At 48.3% G+C, this 25,658-nt stretch overlaps 1 protein-coding gene across 2 annotated transcripts in view; it reads left to right on the top strand.

The window, feature by feature from the left end:
* The first annotated feature begins 759 nt into the window (after positions 1–759).
* Positions 760–25,658, top strand: part of PKNOX2 (PBX/knotted 1 homeobox 2) — a 144,783-nt gene continuing 119,884 nt past the window's right edge. The window contains exons 1-2 of one of the 2 annotated variants that reach the window (XM_006892808.1): positions 760–815; positions 23,297–23,405. In XM_006892808.1, the coding sequence (XP_006892870.1) occupies positions 23,319–23,405 (87 nt within the window). In that variant the 5' untranslated portion in view covers positions 760–815; positions 23,297–23,318. Of the gene's footprint in view, positions 816–23,296; positions 23,406–25,658 lie in introns of those variants that run through there. The other variant, XM_006892809.1, reaches the window with a different exon arrangement.

Genomic DNA, 25,658 nt, shown 5'->3' on the forward strand with positions numbered 1-25,658 from the left:
ATAGCCTGCTGTGGCATGGACACCTGGGTGGTCTCCCAAGCACAGTCCAATTAGACTAGGTGTTCGACCCTGGTCAGATTACTAACTTAATGCGTAAGGATAAATTCATAGGATAAGATGCTCATCTAACATCAATTTTCAGACACCTCCGTCTGCTTATAGTAAGGAGATGCACTTGTAATTCATGTCAATAAAGGGCAGAAGTGTGCAGCCACCACTGTTTGTAGACCACACACAGGTTGTCCTCCTCTGCTTGTCTCTGCCGCTGGCCCATTCCCTCTGGGCTGTTCCCTCCTGCTGCGTGCAGCCATCTGGCCTCACTGTCGGTGTGTCCGGCCTCTAGATAAAGCCTGCAGGTCCCAGGGAAGGATCTGAAACTCATCTGCATGCCTGAAAACACTGCAGTTGCCACCCCTTCCTCTTAAATTCGCGGTCAGACCAGAAATCATTTCAAAGAGACACACTGCACTTTAGGGAGGCGGCCTGAGGAGCACAGAGGTGGAGGACAGTAGGGAGACTTGGGCACTAAAATGCCGTGCTAGGCTGAGCAGCCACCCTGAGCAGAAAAGCCCGTCGGTAAACATGACAGAAACCTGCGCGCTGGGGTGGAAGGTGGTGATGGACACAGCCCAGAGTCCCTTGTCCTCTGGGCACCCCCCGCAATGCTAGTCTTCTGGTTGCTGAGACCTGCTCTGCACATTTTTTTCACAGGTTGCGGTCTGACTGACAGAAAGATTTTCTGGCCCAGTTTGGAGTGAGAAGAGGGGAGGAAATCCCCTGAGACCATCCCAGAGGCTGCCAACGTCACCCAAACAGTAAGACCTGCTTTCCTCTCTCTCAACACACAGTTAAGTCCCAGATGAATTCCATTTCTTTCTCAGCGCCCCCAGAAGCAGCCCATGATGCTAGCTGACATATAGCACATATAACCTTAGAAAACAGCATGTTGTTTATCTTTTTCATGGCGTTGACTGACCTCAGCTTCTTACAGACAAAGGCTGTGCCTTATGCATGTTCACTTGTCATTTTTTCATCTGTATCTATGTGAACAATAAGTTTGTGTTGGTTTAGATCAGTGGGGTGCTGCTTATGTTCATGGTGGTGGTGACACTGGCACAGCCCTCTGGAGAAAGTGTCACTGATGTTGTGAGTTGCCATCAAGGCCGCAGGGCTCAAGGTGATGGTGGTCCACGCATGAGGAGTAGAGTGGGAGAGCAGAAGGCTTTGGCCTTCAGAAGCAGGTGACCAGGCTTGCCTTCGGACACCTTGGGTGGGTCACACCACTACCTGGGGGCTTTTACGCCAAAGCTTAACCATGTGCACCCTTCAGCGACTCTCATTGTCACCCAGGAATCACCTGAGGGTGCTCATTTAAAATGCAGGTCCTGGACCCTACAGCCAGAGGCTCTGACTCTGTGGGTACAGGCTAAGACCCAGGAATCTGTTGGGGAACAGCACCCAGCATGTTCCTGATGAACCCTGAGCAATAGTTCTCCAGAATTTAAAGAGCGTTTTTGAATGGTGAATCTCATTTAATCCTCTTATCAGATAGGTTTTTCTTTAATCCCCTTAAATAACTTCATGATTTCTGTCTCAGTACAGGCAGGGATTTAGAATCCAGTTATCCAAAACAGCTCTTTTTCATTCCAGAGAGCTGCATCTGTGATGGTGGGATGGAGCCCCAACTCCGAAAACAGGGCCCAAGATTTTATAAGTTTTCCTAATTCTTGGGCCACAGTGGTCTTAAAGGTCATCACCATTAAGACTAGGAAGAAGCATCTGATGATCTCCCAGAACTCAGCCAATGGAAGCTTTTTCTAGCTCATGACAGACTGATACACAGTTGACAGTCGCGAGGGTGGTGCAGGACCACACAGTTCCATTCTGTTCTGCAAGGGGTCATTTTGCGTCAAGGGCAACAATTATCTTTTCCACCACCATCAGTCATCTGTCAGTTTGTCCTGCTGTTAAGCTTGTGTGTTGTGGTGATGTTGGAAGCTCTAGCACCACCATTTCAAACACTAGCAGGACTACCACCCATATTGGACAAGTTTCCTGACTAAGAAAGACTAGGAAGAAGGACCTGGTGATCCACTTCTAAAAGCCAGTCCATGAAATCCCAGTGGATGACAGTAGAGCACTGTTCAACTGAGTTTCTTAGGATGACTTCTCAGAAGCCAGCAGCCACTGGAGAGCATGGTGTTTGGGAAAAGGGAGGACCAGTGAGGGCAAGTGAGACATGAGACTGCTGGCACAGTACCCTCAGCGTTAGACATGGCACGACAGCGACAATGAGGATGAGGCTCGTGATCACCATGTTCTGTTTTCTTCTATTGCACGTATGGTTGACATGAGTCAAAGGCAGCCCGATAGCAGCCAGCAGCAACTGTCATTGATAAAAGTGGATTCTCCAAGGTTCCGGGGCCTGGCTCCCCTTGACTCTCTTGGTAAAGCCATGCATCCTCGGAAAGGAACATGGGTCTGAGGGTGATAGAACTGGCCAGCAGTTATCGTTCTGCCTCCTATGCCCTTTCCAGAGCATACTGCCCCCGTTGAAGTGAAGCTGGAAGGAAGGTACATCTAAAACACATCAGGGCTGCACTGAGTATGGGTAGGAACAATGCCTGTTCTGAAGACAGGTTCATAATCTTGTCAACAGCATTTGAGGCCTGTGTGTGCCACGACATCAAGCATATCACTAAAGACCACAGCTGCGGTGAGCGCTTTAAGAAGGGAAGGGAAGGTGAAAGAAGACAAAAGGTTCTGGGCTTCTGGGAAAAAATGGCAAGTGGATTGTTGCCCAAGTCCAGTGGTCTTTCCTGGGACTAAAGATCAAAGTGCGCTCCTTGAAGAAGCGCCCTGCTCCTGGGCAGGTTATGACAGCAGATTGCCATGTTGTTGTCATGTTGTGTATCCTTACGTTACAACCAACCCACAGCTGATCCTCCAGGGGGTTTTCATGAGCAGCAAAGCACACAGGAAGAGACTGTCCATCTCTCTCCTGCGGAGCAGCTGGTGCTTCAGGCTTGCAGTGCAGCTCCTCACCGCTAGGCCACCAGAGCTCTATAAGCCAGACTCAGTCTGACAGCAGCTAACAGCAGGACTGTATGCTGGAGTCTGGGTAATAGAGTGTGCCCACTATCAATGGGGCAGACTATGGGAACAATGGAAATACACTGACGTGGTGCTGACCCCTTCCATGGGCTGTCTCTTTCTGTGGAACGGAAGGCTTCCATGGACAGTGAGAGGCAGCCTTAAATCCCAACTCCTCCTCCCTGGCACGAGGGTATGTGCACATCCATTGACCATTCAGCAGCACTGACAGGTCAGTGACAGCGTGGCCTGTTCTGGGACCAAGCACAGTTGACATGGTTTCTCAGATGGGTGTAATTGGCAAGGGCGATTTTTTCAGCGAGCGCTGGAAGTGTGGCAATCAGAGGAGCCGCCAGCTGTCTCACTTAAATTCTTAGCGCTCTCACTCTTTTTTTAAAATCGTTTTGCTTACATAATCCACCCCCTTTTTATTTTCTAATTCTCTCCCTGCAAAGCTGGCACCGGAGGGGAAGGGCTGGGGTGGAGGGGTAGCAATTACACATCAGTTTGGGGAGCATTTACATTTTGCAATTACAATTTAAAAATAAGTCTCGTTAATGATCTCCACGTGTAAACGACAAACCCTAACTGACATCCATACTCTCTTGGGCTTGACTGCCTCCCCCCTGAAGTCAGAGGCTCAGTGGAGGCAGCGGCACCAGGGGAGATGTGGGAGGAGGTTGGGCCACATCTGAGGGGTGGCGAGAGCAATCAGGGTGCCTTTGAGGCTGGTAGAGGACGGTCTTGGGGCAGAGGGTTCCTGACTTCTTTCTTCCCTCAACCTCACGCTCAGGCGTTGCTCACCTCCTCATAAGCTCCTGCACAGCAGGTGATACTCTGAAAAAACTGCTTCCATTGGATTTTCAAAGTCCTGTTGAGCAAAGCCAAATCCTAGTCCAGGATGCCTTTGTATCTGGATATTCATGAAACCGGAATGGGGCTGATTCTATATGCAGGATCATAAAGGGAACAAAATGCATCTTGTTGTTGTTGTTGTTATGTGCCGTCGAGTCGCTTGCTAGCTCAGGAAAATGAATCCCTGCTCTTGTTGATGTGCTAAGTCGCTGTAGATAGAGGCAAGTCCAGGGACAAATGAGCAGAATACCGCGCCCTCTGTGTGGGTCGTTGGTATGCTCAAGCCCATTGTTGTGAATTCAAAACAACTCAAACTCATTGCCATTAAATAGGAAATGACACATAGCTGCCACTCCAGCAGGTGTCAGAAGCTATAAATCACTGTAAATGGACAGATTCCCCATCTTTTTCCTGTGGAGCAGCTGGTGGATTTCAGTTACCTGCCTTTGAGTTAACAGTGCAGCTTCTTACCCCCTAGGTCCCAGAGCCTGAGCTTATCACTACACTCACTGTTTATTTTTAATGCCTTCCAACCCAGGGGCTCATCTCCCAGAACTACATCTACCTATTATAGTCCATGGGTTTTTCCCTTGCTAATATTTAGATGTAGATTGTAGGCCTTTTTTGCTAGCCTGTCTTAGTCTGGAAGCTTCACTAAAACCTGTTCCTCAGGAGACATTGCTGGTGTTTTAAAAAACCTGTATCACAGGTTCCAGCACCATAGCAACACGACACCACAGTACCAGCCAGCAGATGGACAGTGGTCTTGCCAGGTAGTTGACCTATTTATCAAAGTGCTCTGGAGATCATATTTATTCCCATTCCCAAGAAAGGTGATCCAACATCCAACAAGATGTAGAAATTATCAAAAAATATCATTAATATCACAGGCAAGCAAAATCTTGCTGAAAATTATTTGAAAATAGCTTGAACAGTACATCAGTAGAGATTCAATCTGGACTTAGAAGAGACTGTGACACCATGTATATCATTGCTGAAGTCAGATGGAGCCTGGCTGAAAGCAGAGAATACCAGGAGGATATCTGCTTGTATTTTATTGACTGTTCAAAGGCATTTGACTGTGTGGATGATAACAAATTGTGGATAACATTGAGAAGGATGGGAATCTCGAAACACTTAATTGTGTTCATGCAAAACCTGTACCCAGACCAAGAAGTTGTTGTATGAGCAGAGCAAAGGAACACTGCATGGTTTAAAATTAAGAAAGATGTGTGTACCAGGGTTGTATCCTTTCTCTATATCTATTCAGTCTCTATGCAAATATTCTATAAGCTGAACTTCCAAAAGAAGAAATGTGGCATCAGAATTGGAGGAAGACTTTTTTTTTAAAAAAAAATTTATTTTATTATTTTCTCTCTGTGTGTACTGTCAAATTGGATCTGGCCGGTACAGGAGGAGATGGCCCCTCCTTCTCCGGCAGAGCATCTGGTGGATTCGAACCTCCTATCTCTGGGATTGGGAAGACTTTTAAACAACCTTTATTATGCAGATGAAACAACTTTGCTTGCTGAAGGTAAAGAAGACTTGATAAACTTGTGGCAGATGATCAAACACTATAGCCTTCAGTATGGATTACATCTCAACATAAAGAAAACAGAAATTATCACCACTGGCAGCATCATGATAGATGGAGAAAAGATTGGAATTATCAAAGATTTCATTTTACATGGCTCCACAATCAATAAACTTTGTACTGATAGTCAGGAAATCAAAAGACATGCTGCATTGGGGAAAATCTACTGCCAGTGACCAAAGTGCTGAAGAGTAAGGATATCAGTTTAAAGACTAAGGTGTGCCTGACTCAAGCCATGATCTTTTTAATTACTTCCTATGCTTCTGAGAGTTGGACAATAAATAAAGATGACATAAGAAGAACCATTGCCTTTGAGTTGTTGTGCTGGAGAAGAGCAATAAATATCCCATGCATTGCCAAGAAAACAGAGAGCAGCCAGTGCGCTCCTTAGAGGGAAGGATAGTGAGACTTCACCTTACATACTTTCAATATGTTGTGAGGAGAAATATATCCTTGGAAAAAAGGACATCATGCTAGGAAAAATGGAGGGAAGACTTTTGGCAAGATGGATTTACACAGTGACTGTGACAACAGACTCTAATGTGGCAGAGATGATGAGGATGGCACAGAGTAGGACAGAGTTTAGATCTATTGTTCATAAGGTCTCTATCAGTTGGCACTTAACAATGACCATTGGTTCCTTGAGTAATGTAAAATAGCTGGCCTATTTTACATTAAAATAGAGTCCAACTTGGACTCCAGCTCTGCTCTACTAGCTGTAGGATTTGGAGCAAGTATGTTGCTTAATTTTTATAACTGATGTTCTCTTTATTTATAACCCTGTTAACCTTGTAATCTCTTCCCATCTGATTGACTGCCTCTGAAAACCCACTGGAAGGTCAGTTATGAGTCGGTTCTGACTCCACTGCTCACAGCAACATTTACATCATAGGGCTTCTGGGAGGCTTAAATGAGTGAATTTATGAGAAAGCATTCACACAGTCTAGTACTAATTACAAAATTCTCCAGGTTCTTCCTCAAAGTCAAGCCATCTATGTCCTGAACAGCATTCCTTGATTAATCTTGACATCAGGTTTCTGATTATTGATGTTTTTTTAAATTATTATTAAATTTTATTAGTTTTAATGAACATTTACAGAGATTTTGGGTTCTCATTCATTCATTGTTGCACTGTTTTCTCTACCCTCCTCCCCAGTTCGTTCTTCTTCCCCCCATGTCTGTTTTAATTGTCCAGTTGCCACAGTGCTTGTCAAAGCCATTTCTGATTAATCTCCGTCAGTGTGTCCCTTGCCATTCCCTATCACTCCTCCCTGAGAGAAACTTCACCCTGATTCATAAGGAAAAGGGGATGGCGTATTCTCTTAGCTACTTCCTGCTGAAAAGGGACGCTGTGGGTTTCAGGGTGAAGATCTTCTCTCACTACTCTAAAGGGCCCCAACCCATAGCTGACCCTCCAGAAGGTTTTAGAAACTTGTACATCATATGGGAAGAGATTGTCCATCTTTCTCCCTCAGACTGGCTAATGGATTTGAACCACAAACCTTCGGGTTGGCAGTGCAACTCCTTACCACTAAGCCACTAGCGCTCCCAACCCCGATTCTTATCATCTCTCCTCCTGACACTGGCTTTACAAGTCCAATTTCCTCTTTTCTGGACACTAGTTCACCTGTGTGACATTCTATCAGCCATTGTATCAGCCATTGCCTCCCTCTGCAACCCGTATATTCCTTATCTGTGAACTGAAAGAGCCCTCAGTCCTCAACTTGATGCTTCCCACTCTGCTTCCCTCTGCTGCGTGTTTGGATATAAAGTATTTGTTTTGGTGGAGGAGTGACTTCAAACATAATTCTGGTTCCTAGTTCTGCTGGCTAGTTCTTCTGGACCTGGCTCAGCTAATTTGTCCGGCTTGCTCACATCAAGCCAGTGTACTCTTAGAAAAGCTGTAAGTGTATTTCACATTAACAAGGGCAACAAAGGGAAGATCATAAAAATGTGCTCCAAAAAAAAAGCACCTGGTAAAATTCCACTACTTTTCATAGTAAACCCTAACGAGGAGTGGAAGAGGTGTTTTTCATGTCTTGCACATCTTCATTCCTTTCAGTCTTTAGATGGATAATTTAAAGTCACAAGCTTACAATTGTTGTTACTTAAAGTACCCATAACTTTGCTTTTTACCTTCTGCAAAAATAGGTTTGTATCTTACAAACATCTGCAAGAGAAGAGACATTCCAGAAGCAAAGCAGCCAGCCTAGAATGGGGCCCGCAAGCAGGGGGCTCCCTGAACACAAGGGCTGCAGCTTACTGGTTTTTGGTTGTTTATTTCAGCCCAATTGCGATTACATTTTAAATGCTGTTCAGAAAATTTCAGTTTTTAAACTAAGGCTGTATATGTAGTTTTCCTGGACCATGTTAAAAATCTACTCCAATACATTAAACAATTTCATAGTGTCCATATAAATGGCCCATTACTTATTTATTTTAGTTAATTTTTTCATTAGAAGACTGCCTCCCTCTATTTTTTATACTGATGGATGGGAAAAGAGCTCACGTGGCTTAGTTTATAGGGAACTGTGTTACTAACTCAAAGTCTGTGCCTCTCTGGTGGCTGAGCCCACTGTGGCTCCCCTGGAGAAAGCTGTTCAGTCTCCTCCCACACGGTTTGCAGGCTCCGAAAGCTCGCTGGAGTCAGCTGTGTGTCAGTTCTGACTTAAGAGCATTGAGTTGAGTTGTTGAGTGGAAAATAAACCCTTGCCTTCTTACATGTCCAAAGTGGATTTTGTTTAGTCCACTCGGTTGTGAATCTGATTGAATTCAAAATCACAGTTTCAGAGCCTTTAACTCTTAGAGCTTGAAGATGTTCCTCAATGGTCTTATTTCCAAGTTTTATAATGAGAATCTCTAGGAATTTCTCATTGTCACTCTTCTTTCCTCCTTACCTCCCACATTCTGAAATTTCATCACCACGTCTAGGCTTGTTGTTTAGCTCACTTGTTCCTTTCTGCATTAATCTTATTCAGCCTCAAAGTCCTTTAAAATTGAAGTATTGCTTGAGAAGAGCAGGAAGCTTTTCATTTCCTTCAGTTCTCTGTTTTCTCCTTCTGGCACATCCGCTGCCCAGTGCCCAGCACCAGCCTGTACCCACAAAAGTTTCTTCAGTGTATTCTTTAGGACCTAGGTTCGAGGCAGGACTAGTCTCTAACCTCTTTCATCAACCTGGGCAAGTGCCGCTCATCTGAACAATGAAGAAGGCAGACCTCACAGTGCCAGCGATCCCTGTGGCTTTGTCAGGCTCTGGTTCTCTGCTCAAGAGCCTCGAGTTCCCCTGCCCCAGAACTGAGGAAGAAGTCATTTCCTGAAAAGTGCCAAGAACTCCGAGATCTAGTTGTGGACGGCCATGGCCGCCAGCCTCGTAATGTGGGTAGTTAGTGAAAATGGGGTTACCTTCCAGTGGCCCTCCAATCTCACAACATCCACTCTCCTGCCCCTTGGAGGGCTCCTCTTTTTGTCTGTCCCAACCACTCTTCCTTCAGCCAACTTCCTTTCCTCTTCATCTCCCTCAGTTCACCCCCCCTTGTACCCCAGTGTTTTCTCAGCTCCCACATACAACCTCATTAGGCAGTGTTCTCCTATACTTTTGTAAACTCCAGGACAAAGAGGGAGTCCACTGCTGTCCCCAGTGCTGGGAGCCAGGGACTCCAGGTTGAGGTTTCTGGGCCTGGTAACATCAGCCAGGAGTGGCGTCCTCCAGAGTCCTCCACCCATACCAGATTATGCAGAATCCTTGGTATGGTTAAAATAAACAGACTAATATGTGATATAGTCGTAAATGGCTTAAAAATAATTTCCTTAGATTATATAAACACTAACTACAAAATTGTTTCATAAAGTCTTTCTAAATTGAGCTCCATTATTAGCTATAATAATGTAAGTAACTGAGCAGAAGCCTCTATAAATTTTTTCTCCCTCTTTCCCTTTAATTACTACTTCATTCTAAAAAAAGTCATTTATATAGGATCACAAATGCTAATTTTTATGATATCATAGCTAAGACATGGCAAGATTTGACAAAATCTGTGGTTGTGAAAACAACAGCACAGGCTTGGAGCACATGCTGCTGGAACCACTTGACACAAAGCATCGTTGTTGTTGGATATAACGACTGATGACCAGAAGATTCAAAACATCCGTGTGCTGACTTTCAGCTTTATATTGTGGTTGTTAGGTGCCGTTGAGCTGACTACGACTCATTGTGACTCTATGAGAAATTGATCGGAGCCTCGCCTTGTTCTATACCATCCTCACGGCCTCTGAAATGATCAAGCCCACTGTTCCAGTCCCTGCGTCAGTCCACCTGTTCGAGGGTCTTCCTCTTTTTCACTGACGTTCTATGTTTCCCCACATTGTCCCTTTGATGACATGCCCAATATACATGATACAGAGTTTCTCCATCATTGCCTTGAAGCAGCAACCTGGTCGTGCGTCCTCCAGTACAGGTTTGCTCCTTTCATAGTCCATGGTACGCTCAATACTCTTCTCCAATACTATAATCCAAAGGAGTCGATTCTTCATTAGTCTTCTTTTGTCGTTGTCTAGCTTTCAGATGTATTGGAAGCAACTGAAAATACCATGACTTGAATCAGGCTCATCTTACTCTTTAAACTGATATCCTTGCTCATTAGCACTTTACGAACTCCCTTAGGTTTTGTATTTCTGGGAATATTTTTATCTCTCCTCCATATTTGATGGACAGTTTTGCTGGGGTACCATATTCTTGGTTGAAAGTTGTGCTCTTTAGCATTTTAATGAGGTCCTTGACAGCAGATTTTCCCATTGCAACATGTCTTTTGATTTTTTTTTTTAATTGCTGCTACCATGGAGCGTTGCTTGTGGACCCAAGTAAAATGAAATCATGGACAGTTTCAATCTTTTTCCCATCTGTCATGATGTTGCATATTGGGCCCAGTGGTGATAATTTTTGTTTTCTTGATGTTGGGTTGTATTCCATATTGAAGGCTGTAGTTTTTCTTTGATTTTGATAAATGTTCTTAGTGTTATAACTAACTGTTGTTGTTGTTGTTATTGTGTACCGTCAAGTTGGTGCCATCACTGACACCCTCCCTCCCCAGCAGGCTTTCAGAGGCAGTAAATCAAACAGGAAGAGATTGCTTATCTGTCTTTCTCCCATGGAGCAACTGGTGGATTCGAACAGTATACCTTTGCATTGGCAGAGCGGTTTCTTACCACTAAGCCACCAGTGCTCCCTTATAACTAACTACGGGGATAATTTTATAAAAAAGAAATAATTTCTGCAGAAATACTGCAGGAACTCTTACAGATACTTTTGGTATCTCCTCGTCTAGCAGTACCACCCAGCGTAGTCCACACTCTCTTGGTGATGACTGAGACTATAAACCTTAAGCAGAGAGGCCCCCTCAACTTCCTCCTGCAGAGCAGCTGGTGGGTTGGAATTGCTGGCCTTTCCATTAGCCGCCCAACACTTAAGCGGCTGCGCCACCAGAGCTCCTTTAGTGATGACACTGTTGTTAGGTGGAGTTGACTCCTGGGAACAACAGACGGAAACCTTCAGCTGTGCTTAAGCCCATTGTTGCAGTCACTGTGTTACTTCATCTTGGTCATTAGAAGGGCATGAAAGATGAAGTCATGTCACAGATAGCAGGGGGGCTGCCCAGCCTTAGGCAGGCTTGTGCTCTTGGGGCACCATACTAGATGAGGATTCCATTTCCTCTCCTGCACCACTCGTCCTGGGAGGTGCTTCTGGGAGGAGTCACATTTCCAGCAGCTCGACTGCCTGCTCTACTCTAAGCACCTCTGGACAGAAGCGCTGGATCTGGAAGTCACTGTGCTTGGCTCCTTGTCCCTGAGTGGACTTGACCCTGGAAGAGCCAGATTAGCGAGTGCTCAGATCCCAGCAGAGGATTCTGTTTTGACTTAGAGCATCCTAATTGGTCCCTGAGAGCCAGACACCGCTGTGCAAAATTGTCTTCTCCTCCTCTGGCACCCCCTGGTCTTTACGCAGATGTGAGGCGAGGTCTGCCTTCCTGGAGAAAGGCGAGGTGTGGGAAGGTGCAAACACCACCTTGGACTTCAAGTCTACAAAGACCCTTGTCCTGAAGGCAGTGCTCATTCTTTCCACGTGATAGAAAATGAGTTGTCACTGCAAATGGAAGGATTAAGGTTTGATTCAAGTTCTAATTTTCAGACCACTTTCAGCTGCTAATATGAAACACTCCTTTGTGTTCGAGTGCAGCTGGAGGGACCAGAATATGACTAAGTGTTTCCTCATTAGAAGCCAGAATTACCGACCCCTTTCCAAGGCTGGAGCTTGAAGGGAAAGGTCCCTGGCTGGGGACAGTTAGTGGGCAGGAGGAGGTAGAGAACAGCCCTGGGCCTCTAGTACTTCTGTGCCATGGGGCCCTAGGGACTCCCCTGCAAAGACCTCATACTGGCCATCCGATCAGACTACTGCTGCCAGGAAAAAAGTCTCTGGGCTGAAAGAGAATGCAGAAGACTAGGAGGACAGTGAGGGCCCAGGCTTCCGCCAGGAGAAAAAACAAGTGCTGAAAGAAACTCAGCAAGAAGCAGAACACTCCCGAGGGGTAGGGTGCTTCGAACTTGAAACAAGCCATGCCTGGTTGGCACACGTGTCAGAAGGTTGACAGTTTGAATCTGCCCAGCAGTGCATTGGCAGAGAGGCCTGCTAATGTACTTCTGAGAGATCATGACTTTGAGAAGCCCCATGGAGCATCTCTCTGCAGTAGGAGGGATCAAATGTGTGAGTCAGAATCCACTTAGTGACAGCTGCTTTTCTGGTTGTTAACTTGAAAAAAACACATGCTTCCCCAGTGGACAGGCTTCCCAGCGACAGAGCCAGGTGCCCCTTGGACACATTTCCCTCCAGAGCAGAGACTTCTTTGTCACAGTGGGTGGTCCCAGAAAAACCATGGAGGGAGGGGAGGCTGTGCTGGGGGCAAGCTGCTGCACACCCCTCCCACCTGGGCCCAGCGCGGCTTTGGCTGACGAGGACAGTCAGGCCCTGGCCTGACACTGCTGGGTGCAGAGTTGACATGGACAGTCCCCATGTGCCCTTTCAGCCTGGATCCCAGACTCTTGCTCCCAGACAGCAAATGCTCAAAGTCTCAATTGTGCGTTGACTTTCAGATGCAGTCTTCAACCGTGTATTGCCATCATCTTGCATTTGTGCCTTAATTTTGTTCTCTCCTGTCATAATTGAACACACAGCCCAGTGAGCCTGTGATTGAGACTCGAGATTTGCCACTTTCAGCACGCTTAATGTTTTCCATCTTTGTCTCGGTTGTTATTATGTTTATGAGAACTCTTCTCCTTATCGCCAGTATCAGCACTTTCATTTTTTCCATCTTCTACTCATTTTTATAAAATAATAAGAGCAAACTGCAATAAAATATTTAAATAATGCTGTACACATAGTGCTGTGCAGAGAGGGGTGACAGGGCCAGCAGGAATGAATGCTGCTGTTGAAGCAGCCCCACACAAAGTGGCAGTTTATTAGCTGATGTTGTTGTTGTTAGGTGCCATTGAATCAAGTACACTATAAACAACAGCTCTAAAAACTGTCCCATCTGGTGCTATTTTCATCATCTCTGACATACTTGAATCTATTGCTGCAGCCACCATGGCAGTCTATCTCACTGGGGTCTTCCACTCCTTCACTGACCCTCCATCTTTCCAAATGTGATGTCCCATTCCAAGGAATAGACTTGCCTAGCTACATGTCCAAAGTATGAGAGCTAAAGGTTCAATGTCCTTATTTCTAAGGATTACTCTGTCTCCACTTTCTTTAAGACTTATCTCTCTGTTCTTTTGGCAGTCCATGGGCGAGTCAGTACTCTTCTCCAACACCACAGTTCAAAGGTATCAATTCTTCTGTCATCATTATTCGCTGTCCAGCTCTCTGATGTATATATAGCAAGTACCCTGTAACAACATGACCTGAATCAGGCATACCTTAGTCTTCAAGCTGACATCATTACTCTTAAGTATTTTGGATAGCTGACTTTCACAGTGCACTGTGTCTCCTGATTTCCTGCCTGCTGGTACCAAGGGTGTTGATTCGAGCCAACCAAGATAAATCATTGACAACTTCAATCTTTCCTTCATCTGTCAAGATGTTGACTGTTGGCCCTGTGGTGAGGACCTTTGTTTTCTTGATGTTGAGATGTAAACCGAACCCAGACAGCATCTTGCTTCCACAGTCACACCTCTTGACCTCTTTCTCTAGAAGCAAGTTTGGACATTTGACCCAGATATCCAGCATGGTGGTTCTCAAAGAAAAGGAGCTGCTGCCTCTACCTGGCCCTGGCTCCAGGAGAGTCCTTTGGCTGAAGTTATCGAAGGGATGGGCTGGGCATACTGCAGACTTGTCGCTCCTACAGAGCCTGGGCAGACCCACCACGCTTGCCATCTCCCTGCCCACCTTCAGCTCCCTGCACCCTCACTCCTCCCGCTTCACACCCTGTCCCACCTCCTACGCAGGGACATCGCCCTACTGTGGCGTGGAGAAGGTCAGGGTTTCTGAAGGGAAGGGACACAGTCCATGCACAGCAACATGGCAGCCTGCCCCTTGCTGAGCAGGTGCCCTTCCTGGATTGGGGATCCCCAGCGTCTGCGCTGTTTGTCCGTCTCTGTTGAGTTGTGAGCCTCAGGGGCCTGGCCCATGTTGTTTTCTCAGCTCAGTTCCCAAGCAGCAGCTGCTGTCAGCTCTTTACAAATAATCGTAAACCTGGGAATCAGGTTTGTCAAAGGGGATTTCAGTCCCTCGGTTCATTTTTAGAGTTGCTTCTCTTTCTCTGTGCATGTGTGTAGATAGGATAACATGTGATGGAGCCTCGGGGGAGCCCCCTGCCAGCCCTCAAGTATCCCAGCAGCCCTCCTGACAGCCACCCCATGAAAGGGCTGAAGAGCTGTCCTCCGTCTGCATTCCTGGAACTGTGGGGATGCATATGGGAAATGAAAATGCACAAAAGGCCTCTAGACCCACCCCCTCGCCCCAATTTTCTCCCCACCTCTCCCACTCAAGTTCTTGGTACCAAGTGGATGGGGTGGGGGACAAAACAGCGAGGACAGAACAGTCTCTGGATGAGAGGGGGTCCCCTGTGATGTTCAGGAGACCCAGCAGAGGCACCTCTGTGTGGCCTCCAGCCCTAGGGTGGCAGCTCAGGCCCTGACCTCAATCCTGGGTACAACAGAAAGGGGAGGAGGTCTCCTGGAAAGGGAAAAAAGTTGGGTGAGTACAACATAAGTGGCAAAAGGAGCCCAGTGTGGGTGAGGCAAAATCTGGGACCACATGAATGGTGCCCCTCAGGGAAGAGGAGGACCCGCTTCAGCAACCTCTTAGAAGGTCATCATAGGCGTGCCCTGCCTCAAGGCAGGAGAGGGGTGCAAACTGTGGCTCAGTGAGAAAAACCCACGCTTACAACCAGCATGCTTTTTTCTCTCATCCCTTTTTGTTTTTTGTTTTATTTTGTTTAAAAGAACCAAAGGGGGAAAAATTGCCAAGTTGTAAAGTGCTTAAAGAGGAGATGAGAATCTTCATCAAAATGCTAAAAGCTGGAGGGGGAGAGTAATGTGAAAACTCTTGCCTGCTATTTATGGGATTGATTCTCAGATCAAGAAGAAGCAAGCAGTTGGATGAAAGGAATTATTGTTAAGCTCCTCGGTAGGAAGATCTAATGGACAATTGCTGCTACCAGGGGGAATTAAATTGCTGTTTCAGTTTGTAAAATATATCAGCGGCTTTTTGAAGCCAGGAAAGTTGTGACAGGAAGGCAGAGATGAGAGCGGGGCTGTATCACTTTCTGGTCCTGGGATGGAGATGCTGAGGGCACTGCCAGGGAGGAGGGGTGCGGGAGCAGAGGCTGAGAAGCCAAGCGGCTCTCCCTTCTAACAGCCACCCCGTCCATTTTTTGGAATCCAAATTGAAAATGAGCTAAATGGGAGTAGTGAAAGAAGAGAGGCTATAAATCTGGCCCCTGGTGTGCTGGGCACCCCCAGAAATCAGAGAGGAACCTCTGGAAGATGAATGGAGGGCAGCGCTTGTCCTGGGAAGCCTGGCCAAGCTGGAGGTCAAGGAAATGCCAGGGATGCAGAAGGTCTGGCTTTGCCACCAGAAATGCTTCCTTGTGCAGACTAGGACTCTAGCAGCAAGTCCCTGCTGGCCATTAGGATGAGGCCAGCATGTGCACAAGTGACCTATGGAACTAGCCACGCAGGGGACAGATTGGTATTCCAGATGAGGGGCAAGTAATAAAGTAACCTTGACGATGGAGACAGGAGAGGAGTGGAGTCCTGGCCAGTAGGACTATAAGGCACTGGAAGGAGACATCACTCCTTTTTCCTCTACAAGGTCCAGAGGGTTTTCAGACATCTCTTATTTCAGAAGTGCATGGCCAGTCTGGCTCCCTAGTCTGTCTCAGTCTGGCATCTCCTCTGAGACTAGTCCACCGTGGGTGACCCTAAACCAATACAATAACTGTAGCAGTGGGCTTGGTATATCAGGGACAGTGAAGATGGTACAGGACAGGGCAGGGTTCTCATCTGTGCATAGGGTGGCTGTGAGTGATAAATGACTTGACAGCATCTAACAATGACAACAGACATTCCTGAAGATACAGAAGGGGTCTTCTGGGTCCTTAGTTTCAAAGGGCATCTTACAACTTCTAAAAAGTGGTCTTCCCCGTAGGGCTGTTAAAGGGAGGCAGAGAGAGAGATGAGAGATTGCCTTCACCATCTCTGAGGAAACTGAAGCAGGCTGTCCCAGCCAGGGCTCACATTGGCATCCGCTCCATCCTCACGCTGTTCCCAAGTGACTAGCATCCTAACAACAGGGTGTGACCTGGCGCCACCTCCCTAGCCAGCTTCCCAGAAAGGTAACAAATGGCCATGAGTACAGAGAGGTGTGGGTGGTCAAGGGGCTTAAGGTGCCTGCTGTTCCCTCTGCTTCTTCCTGAAGCCAGCAGACGATTATTTCCCACTGACGGTTCCAGGCAGGAGCAGCAGGGGCACCAAGGAAGTGAGGCCCCAGGTGCCATGCCTGGCTCTGCGTCCCCCAGGTCTGGGTCACATGGAGTCATCTGATCTCTTAACCAGCCAGCGACCTTCTTGGCACAGAGTGGACCAGGGGGCCAGGTCCCAAGTGCAAATCTCACTCCATTCCTCCTCCAGGATACAGACATGATAACCCTCTTCAGGATACAGACAACAGTATCCAGCCCCTTCTCTGCCTGCCTGTGCCTAAAGCTATCCCATTGCCCCTAGCATCCCATGCAGGAAGTCAAGGGAGGACAGCACCCCTTCGGCCATGATACCCCTGCCCCCTGCACCTTTAGGATCCTGAACATCTTCCTGGGGGCGAGGTGAGAGGCGGGCACAGGAACAGTGTTCTGCACGCTGTGAGGTCAGGTGGGCTCCTGGGAGCCAGCCTCTTTCCTCTCAGACTTTCACATCTTCCTCTTTGAGACATTATAACCAGATAATTGACTTGAGAGAGCACATTTCTGCTCACGTGTTAAATCCTCCCAGACCCTGGGTATGCCCTCTCTCACCCCCTAATACAGCGCATTGGCATCATCCTTGTCACAGCCTGAGTTTTGTGCCAGCCCATATGCCACCCACAGGATCACTGAGGTCCCCCAAACACTCAGCGTTCAGCTTGTTGATTTCTCATCCTCACTGCTTTTTACAGAGACTTGGCATTTGTGTGTGTGTGCGTGCACACGCGTGCACACGCCCACATTTCTTTAGCTAAATCCACAGAGTCACATGAAATCAGTGACAGGTTGACACTGTTATTTCAAGATCCATCGCTCCGAGTTGCCAGCACAGGAGACCTAGCCAACTCCTTCCCACCAACACCACTTTTTTCCAGGCATAACTTAGAGCAGCGGGGTGAATTTGTTTCCAAAAGATGGAGATCACACTATCAGCAACAGCTGCCTCTCATTTTTATTTGTTTTTAAATTTGACTCGAAGTCCAATTCTCCATACGCCCCAGAAGCTGTAAATCCTAAGGTGACTGACTGACTGCATGATCCCGTAAACAGGCTCTATTATGTAAGGCAGTTAAATCGGGTTCTGGGACGCCACCTACAGCTTGCTTGTGGGAAGGGAGACGGTCAATTCTGAGTGGCTCTCCCAAAGAAAACACTGGATCTCTCAAAGGTTGAGGCAGTTGCTCCAGAGGGAAAAGTTGGAGGCAGCCAGGTTACTAAGGCTGCATTTTGTAGGTCTCTCCTGCTCGATCACTGTGATATTTCAGTCTCCTGCAAATCTGTCTAGACATCAGAAACCAGGCAGTTGCTCAGAGAGGCCGACCCCGTGGGGTGGGAACTGAGGCAAAGGGGTAGCTGGGCTGAGGTAAGGGGGGAGGGGCTCCAGGCTCCCTCCTCCTTTCTAGTGCACAGTCAGAGGAGATGGGAGTGAAGCTAACCCAAACTATTCTGTTCATCAGAATCTGCTAACTGCTGAGAATAGGCAAAGACTTTCTGAATGCTGTGGTCGTTTGGCAGTCAGCAATGAAGAGTGCTTGTATGGGACACAGGTCTATGACAGAGCACGCACGTGGAGTCGACACTGACCCACAGGTCTCGATCACTGGGAACCAGCAAAGCCAGGCTCAGAGTTTGACAGACTTGAGACCCAGGTAGGGGCTGTGCCTCTCAGAGCCTCTACTTATAGCTGGGGAAGGAAAGGCATGCAGCAGCAGTGTGTCAGGAACAGAAGGGACAGCTCCTAGATGACCCTCGACAGTGCCTCTTAGCCATCCTGGAACCAGTGCCCTGCAAACCCCACTCCAAGCAGAGCACTTGGGACGAATTGGGCTCTGGGGCTTTCAGGGTTCTTATCATTGCTGTCAAGTGGAAACCAACTCATAGCTGACCTCACTTGGGTCTCCAAGGCTGTGAATTGTGCCTTGTAGTGAGAAGATTGTCCATCTTTCTCTGAAGGAGCTGTCAGTGAGGCCCTGCCTTTGATTTTAGCAGAATAACTCTCTCCAAGGTTCTCCAGAGTTCCTCAGAATGAGTAAACTAACAAGCCCATAGCCTCTGGGTTGCTCAGGACTTCACAGGGACTCATGTATCCCGCATGTTGGAGGAACTTTTCTGAGTACGTCTGGAAGCAGATGGCCAGGTCTTTCCTCAGCAGCACCACTGAGTGGATTCCACTGCTAGCCTTTCGAAGTACCAGCCATTTACACCACCCAGGGGCCTGGAGAGAAGAGGGGAGTTTGTTCAGAGGGAAACTGGATCAGAAGGGAATGTGTGTGCACATTTAAGAGGCAGAAAGGAGACCCAGAAGCTCAAGAGAGGAGAAGCTGTCTCCTCCCGCTATGTCCCATGCTGATGGGTCACCTTCTGATGGGGTTCCCTTCTGATGGGGCCAGACAATGAGAGACCAAAGGAAAGTCAGCATCTCCTCCCTTCTCTCTCCACTGAATAGCGTAGCTACAGCCAGCCAGTGCAGGGCCCGAAAGCACTGCTGTCGGCCAGCTGGCCAGAGAGGTCCCAATTAGACTTTGTTTCTTATCCTTCAGGCCCCAAGCCCCCAGCCCTGGCACCCCAGCCCAATTACTGCGGGGCAGCATTAACCCCTTGGTGCCCCACACCGTTAATGGAATGTTAATTGGTCTAATGGGTTTCATGTCAACAAGTCCTAATGAGCTCCTTCTTAACGAGCTTGGCATTTTTTTCTAAGCCTGTTTGTCAACACACTGGTGTTCAGGCCAAAGCCCAAAGACCTCAGAATACAGGGCCAGGGAGGAGCTGGATTCAAGGAAATGAGGGAGACGGATGTTGCTGAGCTGCCATTCCTAATTCCCATAGAGGTGGGCGCGTGTGCCCACGCCTCAACCAGGTCCTGCGCTCTGCTCAGACACTTTTAGCTTTGATGATAGCAGTGACGCAAATGGTTTCTTTTTTGGACATTATTGTGGGTTTGAGGGTTGAACTGGGCTGGGTTTTCTTTTTTCACATTCTCCTAGCTGTCATATCCATATAAAAACTTTTGCACGCAAGCCTTTCCTCACGGAGAACTCTCTGGCTCATCGTTGCTCGTGGGTTCCGTTTGCCATCCTGACTGTGTCTGGGAACATGGCACAGGGGCACAGGGCATCAGGACAGGATGAGGCAGCCCCTTCAGAGGCAGACAGAGCCTCCTGGAGGTCCCTGCTCCTAAAGAAAATGCAAAAAGGACAGGCTTTCATTTCCCACAGAGAGCTGGTCCCCACACTTCAGCCACCATCACCATCCCAGGATGAGTCCAGTTCTGAATTCCTCCAGGATGGTTGCCTGGGGCCTCTGAGGACAAGGCTGGCCGGTGGCATTTCCCAGGGATATGGAGAGAGCCAGAGGTTGGGGAGGAGGGTGGGTGTTGTGTGGAGGGCGTGAAGAATGGAGGCGGCTCTCTGATGGACACAAGGTCTTCAGGCAGCTGAGCCCCTCTGAGTGTCAGGTTGCCAGAGGCTTCCTTGCCTGGGTGAACAGAGGAGGGAACTTAAGCCCCTGATGAAAGGCCTCCTGTTCTCCTGCCAGAGCCCCCAGAGGGCAATGGGCTGTGGCCTCATGGCCTCTGGTGACCTGAGGAGGGGGAGGGACAGGATGAAGGACCATCTGAGTCCTTAGAAATGTGCTTCTTTGTCCTCTGAGGAGACTGTCCTGACCTGCCTGCGTTAGGTCTGTGTTCAGAGCGCCCCAGGACTAAAGCTCTCCCCGTCCACTTTGCCTGTGGTCATCTCGGATGCAGACCCCTCTTAACTTTCTCTGTGCACCCCCAGACCAGGCAGCCTGGTGCTGTTGCCAGTACTTGTAGAGTTAGCACCTCCAGAGTGGCCCTGCTGCTCAGTGAGCAGTGGACAAGGAATGCAGAGAAGGGCTCCTTCCCTTCGCCCAGATTCTCTTCGTTGTACTTCCTTTGCTTTGCCTGCAGTGTGATTTTTTTCAGCCATGCAAAGAGGTCACCGAAGACCCACACCCAAGGTTTTCTGAAAAGGGAGCTTGCTACCCCAGGAGGGAAGCAAAACCTCTTTAGGCTGAGCCACCACCCAGACTCTGTCCCCAAGCCCCCTCTTTTGGAGACAACTGGCATTACACCTTTCCTGGCTGAGAAGTCCAGGCTGGACCTCTCCAGGGCTGAGACGCACACTGGCTTCAGAATCCTGGGTCCCATGCAGACAGCCTGACACTCCTGATGTCACCCCATTTCTTTTACTCCTCAGACCCCAAAGAGAGATTCCACACCCACTTCACTTTCTCAGAAGTCTTAATCCTGGGAGGTTCTTTCTGTTATCTCAGGGCATCTGTTTCTTCTCCTTCAATCCACTCCACCCTTGCCTTTCTTGGTGTTTACTATAATCCTGTCAAAGACACACACACACACACACACACACACCACACAACCCAAACAAAAACCCCAAAACACCCAACCTCAAGTCCATTCCAGCCCCTGCCTGCCCCCACCCTCAACTGGTTTCCGAAGCTACACATCTTAATGTAAAGATGCTACCTCGGCTTTTGCCCACAGAGTGGCTGGCGGATTCCAATCGCTGACCATTTAGTTAATAGCCCAACACATAGCCCACTGTACCACCAGAGATCCTTAGGCAAAGACACAGGCATGAAAAAATAAGCATTTATTCCCCTGCCCATAAAAAGATAGGCTTCTCTCTACAGCTCCCTTCTGGGCCCTTTGCAAAGTAAACAGTGGATCCCCAGTGCTCAGTCTGTGGGAGCTTAGAGTGCCCTGTGTGCCTGTTACAATGATGCCGTCTTCAGAACGAGACCCAGGTGGGGTGGGGTGGAGGTTGCAGCAAGGCCATTGAAAGTTATTTTGCCTTTACCGAGCTTTTAGCATGGGGAAAATCATCACTCCTTGCACAGCTTCTCCTGGAAGCTTATTTCTCCTTTCCTGCCTCACTCTTACCTGCCTCTAATAAAAAGAAAGACCTCGCCTCACCACATCTAGCCTCCCATGTCCACTAGCACCATTCTGTACACAGAGTGCTCTGTTGAATGGAGGATACATGGATTTCCAGGTTTCCATGTGCACTTAAGGCCAAAGTACCCTTGATGCCACAGATCTGGCCTTCTTTGTTATTCCTATAAAAGGACCAACAGAACAACCTGAACATACAGCCCCCCACCCCCACCCCACACTCCCACAGCCACCTAGGGCCTTTGAGACCCATTCCCTTTGCCTGATGACAGTGCCAAAACACGCTCAGATTCCTGCTGCATGAGCTGTGTGGACACAGTGGGAAAACTCTTGTGTCTAGGGAGAACAGCAGGAGGTGGGGGAGGGGGGCGCGGAGTGGCTGCAAGGAGATGGGAGGGAGGATCTGAGAGCTATGTTCAATGGCTTCCTCTCTTCCGAGGTAGAAGGGCAAGAAGACAGTAGGACACTCCACAGTGTTTCCTAGGAGCCCCTGTGCCCCGCAGATGGGGCAGGCCTGTATCAGGCAGCTAGAATGGGGTTTCCAGCTGTAAATATTTCAGAGCATCTATCATAGCAAGCAGCTCTCTGGGCGTTCTGTTTCCCTGGATGGCACCGCCACACTGTCTCTACTTTCAGCCTCATGCTCTGCCCCAGGAAGCCGTGAGCTCCAATGAGGGCAGCTCAATTACAACTGGTAGAGGGAGGGGCAAGGGTGTGGTACCATGGAGCAGAGCCAGAGCTGGGTATCTGGGGGCTTGGGTTCCATCGTGGCCCCACTAGCACCCTCACAATCACCCATCTGACCTCTCTCTCCTACATAGAGGAGGTGGGTCAAGTAGCTCTGATGTGTCTTCTCACCCCAAAATGTCTGTGACAGTAATTAATTAAAGCTGTTGGTGATTAATTAATTAATTAATTAATTAATTAATGTGATGTTAAATTCCTGCCTGTTAACTGAAAAGTTAGCCTTTCAAATCCACCAATAGATCCATAGGAGAAAAGGCCTTGCAACCTGCTTCTGTAAACATTACAGCCTGAGAGCCCTGGAGAGCAGTTCTCCCTCATCCTAGAGTAACTGTAAATTCATTTCGACTGGAAAAGACACAACAACATAATTAAGTCAGGCTTAGGGATGCCTTCCTTAACAAAGCATGCAGACCCACATTCACAATCACAGGACACACCTAGCAAAGCCCAGAAGGTAATGAGTCCGGTCAGTCCCCTGGCTCCCCGGTGCTCACCCTTGGACCACTGTTTTTCACCACTAGGGGCTCTGGCGAGTGCACTTGAGAAGTGTTAGCTGGTGCTTGGAGATCCTGGGGTGAGGAGGGCAGGAACTGAAGGCCTTCCAGCCCCATATGAGGCTGCCCCAGAGAGCCTGGGAAAGGGTGGGGCAAGAAGCACCCTTCACACATGTGGGCATGAAGAGGTTCAGGGATCTCAGCCAGAAAAGAAGGGTGTCCAAGTGGCCTCTAAGGCCCCTGTGCTGCCACCAGCCGAGCCACCCCCTCTCCTGACCTTCCCTCCATATGCCCAGCAGAGCTGGTGCTGACAAAAATCCCTGTAGCATGCAGGTTATTTCACATATGACTTGAATACAGTTTCTTTCAAGTCAAAATAGCACAGCTTAGTCTTTTCCACCTAGGCCTCTCTCGTTAGCTCTCGTTTGTTCCCAGAAAGGCTCCCAGCCTTTGCTGTCTGCAGTCAGCCCAGGGGTCACAATCTGAGAAAATATGGAGCTGGCTGGTCCCCAGGGGTCCCCTGTGCTTGGTGACATTAACAGTGCGGCCCCCTTTCTCCTGCCCACAGATCCTCCATGTGAATCAATCCCATGATGCAACATGCCTCCCCAGCCCCAGCTCTGACGATGATGGCCACGCAGAATGTCCCTCCCCCACCCTACCAGGACAGCCCACAGGTGAGTGTCTGAGGGGTGCTGCCTCCCAGGTCTGAGGAAGAAGAGGTGAGGGACTATGGGGGCCTTCAGAATCCTAGCTGTGAGGTAGACTTCTGGCCCAGACTGGGACGTACTTGGTTCCAGGGTGGATGGGCAGGGCTAGGCCCCCTCAGCTGTACCCCAGCAGCTCACTGGGCTGTCGCTCCACATATTACTGAAGGAGGTTTGCACTGATAGCACATCTGATTCTCACCCTACTTGGCTAAGTCTGACACCAGCACCCAGGACCTGAGAACTAAGACAGGGCCTGGAGCCCAGCCCCCAGTGCAATTACCAGATGATTGGGTCACTTTTGGTTACTTCTCTGTGTCTGGTATGCACCCACCACTGATTCCCTTGATCCTGGAATCTCAAAAGCACTAGTTATTCATCACCTGGCTTCTGAACCCAGTTCCTACACGTCTGCTTGTCCAGTGCTACATGGTCCCTCCTCGTTCTACTCAGGGTGTCCTTGTCCTTGTCAGTGGCTCTCCATGATGACACTGAGGGTTGGGTTTCCACAGTTTCCCTGTGAGAAAGCGCTCAGGCTACGTTAGGACCCTTCTCTCATGTTCCCAGACTCCAGGCAGGAAGCGCAAAGGAGGCCCAGAGAAAACTGCAAAAGAGAGAGCCAAACCTCCTGACACTGATGGGGACAGCAGTCCTTCCTCAGGAGAAGTAGTCTCATCTCATTGGTTCAGTCAGCTTGGGGACCTCCAGGGGTATTGGTTTAGGGTCAGAAATCTTGATTCCACCTCTTGTAATTGGATCCAGTTGTCCAGACTCCTCAGCAGCTTTGAGGAGCTGAGAAGGGGAGACTGTGCTGAAGGAGCTCTGATGGGGCAGCCCATAGGGAGTCACACTGTTACCCCAATTTATGGGAGAAAGATGGACAATCTCCTCTGCAATTTAAGGCCTCATTTAAGAGTCAGGGATGAGTCAGTTCAGACTCAATGGCAATGAGTTTGAGGAATTTTTTCCCCTTTTCTGTGCTGAGCACCTGCTAAGTGCAAAGATTCATACACACACACCTTGGTCCAAATTAGAGCCAAGAGGTCCCAGAACCCACATTGGCAAAGCTGGCGGCTGTTTCCCTCCCATCTCTCCCACCCCTCCCCATTTGAGCTGCTTGGAAACTAGGAGAAATTTTGGGTTGGAGGGATTAGCAAGGGACCTACACATTAGCAGGGTCTTGTACTGCCTGCGAATACTAAGCAGTGTAGTTAAATAAAGGATCCTGGTGTATTGGTCAACACACCACTAATTAGCACTGCAGCCCTAAAGAGCCCAGCTCTCCCCTCCCCGAGCCACCTCCAGTCTTTTGGGAGAGAAAAGGAGGCTCCAGTTCCTCACCAAAGTCCTCAAAAGTATTCATGTTTACAGCAAAGGAACATTTGCTCTGAGGAAAGCACACATCTGCTTATAAGCCCAGAGGTATAGGAACGCAGTGTCAGACAAGGAACCTCACTGTCCATAGCGAAGTGACAAGGCCAAGGTCATGGAGGTCTTTGTAAGCCTAGCTAATTTGCTAGGTTGTAACTAAATTGCCACTGACTTTCTCTAAGTTCAACTGATCCCCAAGAAACTGATGGTGCAGGGAGGATAAAAAGGAGGTGTTAGGAGCAACAATAGAGTAGAGGAGAAGGTGAGGCCATCAGAGCAAAGATTTCTGACCTTTATGGGCTGTGGGGTAGGGAGTAGGGCAGGGGAAGATACTCCCTCCACAGGGTGCTGGACTTGCAGGCCAATTGGCCTGAATTTGGGGATCTTTCTTCTCACTCTTTAGAGCTTCTAGGAATGATTACCTCACAGGAATTATGCTTCCATATGTTCCTGGTCACTTTGTTTTAGTATATAGCCTTGTTCTGTTCCTTCCTGCCTTTATTCTTTTAAGATACTGCCCACAGATTCTCAGGAGAGCTCTGTTTCCATTTCCTCATAATGTTCAGCAGCTCTCCACCCCTCAGTAGCTTCAAGAAAGTGTCTCTGCTTAGAACACAGTTTGGGCACAAGAGGAATTGCTCCCTGACGAGCCATGTCAGGCCATTCCTAAATGGGACAGTCGGCTCCTCATTCCTTTAGGCCTGATGTCATTGCTCTTGGACCCTTATGTCTTAGTTTCTCAAAGCCAGGACAGCTGCGTAATCCTCTGCAAACGGCCTCAGAAACCCAGTTTGTTCCACAGGTGAGTAATGGACAGTCCCCAACATGAAGTCCCCAAAATGAATAAAGAAA

The sequence above is a fragment of the Elephantulus edwardii genome, unplaced genomic scaffold (assembly GCF_000299155.1).
Source record: "Elephantulus edwardii isolate Elephantulus edwardi_28Jun2011 unplaced genomic scaffold, EleEdw1.0 scaffold00120, whole genome shotgun sequence".
Lineage (NCBI taxonomy): Eukaryota > Metazoa > Chordata > Mammalia > Macroscelidea > Macroscelididae > Elephantulus > Elephantulus edwardii.